This window comes from Hypomesus transpacificus, chromosome 18, assembly GCF_021917145.1.
Source record: "Hypomesus transpacificus isolate Combined female chromosome 18, fHypTra1, whole genome shotgun sequence".
Taxonomy (NCBI): domain Eukaryota; kingdom Metazoa; phylum Chordata; class Actinopteri; order Osmeriformes; family Osmeridae; genus Hypomesus; species Hypomesus transpacificus.
The window spans coordinates 9085433-9092951 of NC_061077.1; the positions used below are offsets into that span (position 1 = coordinate 9085433).

General features: G+C 43.0%; 1 protein-coding gene across 1 annotated transcript; it reads left to right on the forward strand.

Moving 5' to 3' along the window:
• Positions 1-5210, forward strand: si:ch211-251b21.1 (uncharacterized protein LOC571720 homolog). The gene is made up of 10 exons (XM_047040064.1): positions 1-97; positions 447-513; positions 1781-1812; positions 1987-2166; positions 2399-2622; positions 3403-3500; positions 3626-3843; positions 3949-4168; positions 4309-4559; positions 4755-5210. Exons 2-10 carry the CDS (start codon positions 456-458, stop codon positions 4851-4853), a joined length of 1380 nt encoding a protein of 459 aa, XP_046896020.1. The 5' UTR covers positions 1-97; positions 447-455; the 3' UTR covers positions 4854-5210.
• Positions 5211-7519: the final 2309 nt, after the last annotated feature.

Here is a 7519-nt window from a genome sequence, read left to right on the forward strand (position 1 = left end):
ATTCGTTTTGGGAAGCTCTTGTTTTTGACATTGTTCCACACTCCACCGTAACAGTAGCCTTTCTGCTTAGTTACGACACTGTCTCTCAAAATCTGAGGTAAGGATATCAATACATCACTTCAAAGAACTATATAAATGTAAAAAAAAAAAAATCTGTGTGGAAGTAGTGTAAACTGAAAATTACAGAGGAAATACAAATTTAAAAAAATAATTCATTTAGTAATTTTGCTGATTGTAATCCTGATTTGTTTACTTTGTTTTGACAGAAATTGTATTTAAGTAAAGGCACAGTATTTAATATTGAAGGATGTAGAATTTAAGAGTAACTTTACAAGCCAATAGGGAGACAAATTCAGTGTACAGAAGATGTGCTTATTCTTCAAGCCATTGCTTGTTTTTTTCACGTATTGTGTGGTTCTATTGCTGTGCTTTGGTTAAATTCTCAGGTTGTCAGTATGAGAGCATTAACAGCACTGCTCCTGTGCGCAACAGCATTGCTCACAGGTACAACAGGTAAGCTAATCATTTATCATACTAGTAGTCGTTTTAGTAGGAAAGGAAAGACTTGACATTTGATATGTTTTAAAATTACAATTCTTAAAAATGTACTGTAATGATATCTGCCGCAGTGAAATCAACAAAAAAATCTCATGACCCTATGATGTCTTTCTTAATCTCGCTTTGGTGAACAATCACAATGAACTAAAATTATCGAAGACTGAATACATGGAGAAATTCCTGGCGCTAGGAGACTGGGGCCAGCAATAGCACTCTTTTCAAGCTGTTTGAAGTCTCTTCTTGCTCCCAACCCAACTTTGCCTTGATGTAAACCAGCCTCAAGGCTCTCTGTTTGAAAGTCCTCCAACTTCCCCTCAGCATGCTCAAGCTGGGTCTGCAGGAGGGAGCTCCATAAAACAGTCCAAGTGTCCTGACATCTGACTCTCCCCCATTGATAGCTGGACTGAACAGGAATACTGGAGAGCTATCAAAGCCTTGGGGTCCCTCATTTGAAGTGGCAGCAGCCTGTTTTCTCACAGGCTGCCTGAGAGGATTCCTGCCACGACACCACAAAAGACTGTGATAAATCAATTTACCAGAGTAGTCAATGACTCAGGGTTGGAATGGGCCGTGAAATGACAGTCATCTCCGTAGCTTGTAGGTCTTGCCATGTTCTCTGAAGGAGGTTGACAGGATGTCACCAACTCTATATGATACTGAGCTGCCCGATGGCTCCATACCCCCCTCCAAAAATGTGGAACAGTTAAGAAGAAGTGGCACCCCCCTGGTGCCTCCGCTCTGCCCCTCCCCTATCCCCTGACCCTGGCAGGGCATGTTAGTTCGCAAGTGGACACGCTGAAATGGCATTGGTCACAGGCGCCAAAAAGGAAGAAGCTGTTTGATTGTTATGAAGAAATTCAGGGAGGGGGCAAGTTTTGTTGTTGTTCTAGTGTCCCACTGCAATCCCATACTACGAAATGGCCCCTTGATGGAGCCCTCCATCAAAGACAGAGAGCAATCCCTGAAGACAGGAGCACAAGACTGTCATTGTCCTCTCTAAGCAAGCTGATGGTATTGTTTCTTTAGTTGGGAAGAACACGGTGTATGGACATGCTTCATTAGCCCATTAGAACCTCTGCTGAGGTTTTCAACCAGACATGGCACATTAACCAAAGCAAGGAGCAGCTTATGTTCAGTCCAATTAACTGACATGAGGACAACATTTGATAACAGTTAATACAATTGAATGTATTAAATGAATGTGTTCTTTGTTCCATTCCAGAGCCCAAGGAATTAACTGTCACCACTATAAAGGTACTGCACTACACAAATACTCATTAGTCAGAGCTAATGGTATCATGCAAATGGTGCTGGATACTATTTAGGATACTAATACAAATTTGTACTGTTTTTACCAAACAGAAAAGGTTGCTTTTGTACATTTCTCCAAAGATGCCTTTGATTTCAAAGCACTTTATGTAATTCCAGCAAGACCCGTACACCATGTCTAGAGACTCAGAACTGGAGGGTTACTGTATCGATCTGATCTCGGAGCTGGCAAAAAAACTGGGCTTCAAGTACAACATCCAGTTGGTGAAGGATGGAAGATACGGGATATTAACTGAGAGCGGGACCTGGGCTGGCATGATCGGGGAGGTGTCCAGAGGGGTGAGTGGGCCCAACAGACACTATGTTCTGACAGAATTACACTGTGTCATTTTTGTGTTTGATAGATGTGTGTGTGCCCTTTTAGTCACCATGTTATTGCTGTCCTTGTGCATATGCAATGGTTGGTTGTATTTTAATTGATCACATATTAATATACTTCATGTGCTGTACCTGTATGTGTGTGTGTGTGTGTGTGTGTGTGTGTGTGTGTGTGTGCGCATGGGCATGTCAGGAGGCAGACCTGGCTGTGGCACCGCTAACCCTCACAGCAATAAGGGAACAGGCGGTGGAGATGACCACCCCTTTTATGCAGACTGGAATCAGCTTCCTCCTGAGAAAGGACCTGGCATCCGAGGAGAGCGACTTCAGCTTCCTGACGCCCTTCTCGTCCGACATGTGGGTGGGCGTGCTCATCGCCTTCCTACTGACTGGCCTCTGCATCTTCTTGGTGGCCAGGTGAGATCCCTGTTTTTTTTTTCCTGTCTAAATGTGGGTGACACATTTGCCTGACTAGATATTTGTGCATAAAATCTGGCATGCAAACTCCTCACCTTTAGTTCAGACTCTCTTTTTGAAACCAAAATGGGTAACCTACGTGATTCGTGCAGATCCGATGAGAGAATTTAATTTAATTTGTATTTTATTTGGAGGGGGGGGGGGGGGGGGGGGGGGGGGGGGGGGGGGGGGGTTGTGGTGGGTCGTAGCCGTGGCCAACACAGCATTTTACCCGTGCTTCCCAACTTTACAGCTGGCTTTGGAACCAATTATCACTACTAATGCCTAAACCTCACAGCCAATCAGAGGCAGCATCTTTCATCATCTAGTAGAAACAATTTGAATACAATACAATATAAAAAATTATGTCTATTGGATGTGTGTTAGTTTTACCGTAAGTGATGCTTTTAACTTTGCTTTTTAAAGTAGTTCAACACAGGTAATCCTGTTTGTTTAATCGTTTTTGATGATGTATGCAATACAAAAAATGTCTTTATAGTTAAAAGAACCATTTTTTACCAGAGCACAGATTCAACATAGATCTAGCCTCTTAATTTTGCTCTCAAAGTGCACCAGATTCATGCGTTTAACTCAAAAATGTAATACATTTTTGTCCGGGGGAGCATGCCCCCGGACCCCCCTAGAAGGACAGGAGTTCGCCGTGTCCTTCTCACCTTTTCTACCCCTGACTTGTTAGCATGCCTGATCAAATACAGTGATGTAGGATGTTTTTACTTCCAGAATAAGTCCCTGCGAGTGGGCAGAGCCGGAGAGCGATGAGCATTGTTTCACCCTGCTGCACAGCTTCTGGTACATCACTGGGGCCCTCGCCCTGCAAGGTAATGGAGCTATGAGGAAAACTGCTTACAAACTAATTTCCTATGACACTTTCTGCAGATCTATGCTATTTGGAGATGAAACAGATAAATGTTTTACTTGTATTTGTATGTCTGCTCACTCTCAGGTGCTGGCCCTCACCCTAAATCCATGTCAGGACGTGTCATTAGTGCCACCTGGTGGGTGTTTGCAGTACTGCTCCTAGCCTGCTACTTTGCAAACTTCAACTCCATGCTGAACTCTGACACCAAGCACATCACCATAAACAGCTTTGAGGACCTGGCCAACCAGGATGTCATTGAGTATGGAACAGTTAATGGTGGTTCCACAATGTCTTTCTTTAAGGCAAGTATACTCTAAAACAATGCAAAAAGTGTGCACGTTTTTTTTAATACTGTTTAACCCAGGTCATTCATGTTTTTGTGTTGTATTACTTTCCCTTCTTTCTAGAATTCCAAAAATCCCACTTACCGGCGTATCTACCAGCACATGGAGCGCTGGAAGAGTTACGTCCCGAGCATGGAGGAGGGTGTCCGTCGTGCTCAGGAAGGAAACTACGCCTTTATTGCTGAGGCCGTGTCTCTGGACCTGTCCGTGGGTCGTTACTGCAAACTGACTCGAGCCCAAGATGTCATTGCCATGCGAGGGTACAGCATCGCAGCACCCCTTGGTGAGCAATTATCTAATGTCTGCTCTAAGATGTACCAACTCACGCCTGCCCACTATGCAATATCTGACAGGATTTTACATGTTTTATTTAAGCAATGTGGAATTCTCTCTTTCTCTCCCAAACACACACACACACACAAGATTCCCCACTGGTAAAGAATCTGACCATAGCCATCCTACAGCTGAGCGAGTCAGGTGAGCTGGCCTACCTGCGGGACAAGTGGTGGCCCAGTAGCTGTATTGGAGCGGAGGGGGCCCAAGACTTGGGCCCCTTGCAGCCCCACAGCCTTCGGGGGCTCTTCCTGCTGCTGGGGCTGGGGCTGGGGCTAGGGTTTCTGTTGGCACTGTTGGAGCTCGCCAGCAAGGCTCGCAGCCAGGCCAAGGACAACAAGGTAAGGCAGGCTGGTAGATGACTTGGCAGCTCTGGTAGCCTATAGGGAAGATGCCTGTCAGCAAAACTGGCAGTGAATTTTAATATTTTATCATCTGATATTAGACTTGAGGAAGGTCATATAGTCTTAGGTTTTAATTGCGTCGTTTTTGGTGATTCTGTTTCTTCCTTATCTCCTCTCTTCTCCTCTCAACAGACATCGTGTTGCTCAGTGTTGGCCGTGGAACTGAGTCGGCGTTTTGGAAGCCGTGGCGAGAGCACAAGCCCAGATGCCTCAGACAAAAACAAAGCTTAAAGGAAATTTGTACGAATAGTTGATAAGATAGTGAGTTTGATCGTTTGATAAGTAGTCAAAGGTATCTTCTACAAGAAGCTACGGAGTTAGAGCACCACTGTCACTGCTTTTAGATATAATTGTATTTTAAAAGCTTAAAATGCTATTGAAGTGATATTTACATTCTGACTGTTTGAACATGTGTTTAGCTTTTTGTAACATTGCAATCTTTCATGTAGTATCTCTCATTCTAACCCACAATAAGTAGCCTATTTTATATATTTTCGTTTCCCACTAAATCAAACGTTATAGCTAACTGTTTGTGTTTTGTTTTACTTTAACCATGAGTCTCTACCAAATAAATACTAGATGTCCAAATACAGTATCTGCTTCTTTATTTGTAGAAAACTCTAGTGTTTTCGTGACAGGAGTCGAACAGTGGACACAACAGTTGATCGTGTTTACAAAAAGTGCGTCTCAACAACATTACAGACTCGGCCTTTAACATTTTGTAAGAACAAACATTCGTGACCAACTACGGTTTTGTCTCGTCGAAACCACACTGCTGCTGGAATTAGTGATGTGTCGTTCGTGAACGATTCGTTCATTTTGAACGAATCCTTATAAGGACTCGGGAGTAACGAGTCCTCTCAACGAGTGATTCGTTCATTTCCCGACTCGGTCTTTCTACGAGTCTTTGGATCATTTTTCACGTGACCTGCATAGGCTCTGTAGCTAGAGGAAACGAACGATTCGTTCCTTTCCCGACTCGGTCTTTCTACGAGTCTTTGGATCATTTTTCACGTGACCTGTATAGGCTGCTGTAGCAAGAGGAAACGAACGATTCGTTCCTTTCCCGACTCGGTCTTTCTACGAGTCTTTGGATCATTTTTCACGTGACCTGCATAGGCTCTGTAGCTAGAGGAAACGAATGATTAGTTCCTATGGAGTTAGATTAGTTTCATAATTCAAACAAACAAACGCAACACGATTCAAACAAACTTAACACGATCCAAACAAACGTAACACGATTCATACAAACGTAACACGAATCAAACAAACAAACGTAACACGATTCAAACAAACGTAACACGATTCACAAATGTATTTCGTGATTCACAAATGTAAAGCGATTCACAAATAAATGACCTTATTACATTCGTTTGCAACCTGACAAACACAAGTTACAAATCCCTGCATTCGTTGGTGTGAATCCTTGCATTCGTTCGTGTGGATTTTTGGAACTTTCCTGACGCGCTTTGATCCACAAATGCATTTTTTCTAAAAGATATCCTCAGCAGCCTATCAGATCGTCTCTTCCAATTTTAGCCAATCACATTAACGTGTCTATGTGGACTTCAACAACCTGCCATAATGACGGACATCGTCTCCTTCAGATCACGAGCAATGTCGTCTGGTAGCATGTAGGTGAAATATTGCTTGTTAATCTTATTAAACCGATGATCATACCTGATTAAATATTGTTGAGAATGGCAGGATTCATGTTTAGTCATTTTCCGTGTTTCCTAGGCTAACGCAGAGCCCGTCTACCCATATTAGACATTCTCCGGTGATTGGCTAAAATTGGAGACATCTGATAGGCTGCAGAGGATATCTTTTAGAAAAAATGCATTTGTGGATCAAAGCGCGTCAGGAAAGTTCCAAAAATCCACACGAACGAATGCAAGGATTCATACCAACGAATGCAGGGATTTGTAACTTGTGTTTGTCAGGTTGCAAACGAATGTAATAGGGTCATTTATTTGTGAATCGTGTTACGTTTGTTTGAATCGTGTTATGTTTGTATGAATCGTGTTGCGTTTGTTTGGATCGTGTTAAGTTTGTTTGAATCGTGTTGCGTTTGTTTGTTTGAATTATGAAACTAATCTAACTCCATAAATTCCTTCCCCGACTCGGTCTTTCTACGAGTCTTTTGATCCTTTTTTCACGTGACCCGCATTGTATTTTTTAGTAGAGGAAACAGTTTCCTTATTCCCTTTCGCGTGGCCGCTGTTTTAGTAAGACGTGAATGAATTATATTCGCTCAAGTCATCATACTGACTAGTTTTGTTATTTTCACTTTACATTTACACTTACAGTTTAGTGCAGTGTAATTGTTTGACGTGATAATTAAATGCTAGTGTGATAATACATGACCAAATCATACAAACTCATGATACATTATTTTAATGCAGGAATTTATTTTGAAATAGTATTTGCTGGTGCACATGTCATGCACTAACCTACAGTGGACGTATAGGGGCTATACGTCCTTTGCAGTGGACGTATAGCCCCCAACCCCCCCCCCCCCCCCACCCCCCCCCCAACCCCCCCCCCCCCCCCCCCCCCCCCCCCCCCCCCCCCCCCCTCCTGAAATGAACAAATGACTCGAAAAAAGATTCGTTCATTTTACTCAACGAGATTCAAAGAACCGAATCAGTAAAAAGAACCGAACTTCCCATCACTAGCTGGAATAAACCAACTATGATTTGCTGAAAATGCTGGCAGCCAGTCGAGTTGAGCTGCTGACGTCAATCAAAATGTACTTTTGCAGCCAGGCACGTGTTGCGAGTGCGTGTCTGCGTGAGAGGGAAAATGCGCGCATTTGAACGTTTGAGTCACTTTTCTATAGTTGCTAAAAGTCCCAAGTAAAAAAAAATACAGATGTTAAAAGGAGCTACATTTGT

Coding starts and splice junctions, on each gene's coding strand:
- si:ch211-251b21.1 (XM_047040064.1), top strand. CDS start 456: ATGAGAGCATTAACAGCACTGCTCCTGTGCGCAACAGCATTGCTCACA. Junction 4,169..4,308: donor CAGCATCGCAGCACCCCTTG/GTGAGCAATTAT, acceptor CACACACACAAG/ATTCCCCACTGGTAAAGAAT. Junction 4,560..4,754: donor GCCAGGCCAAGGACAACAAG/GTAAGGCAGGCT, acceptor TCCTCTCAACAG/ACATCGTGTTGCTCAGTGTT.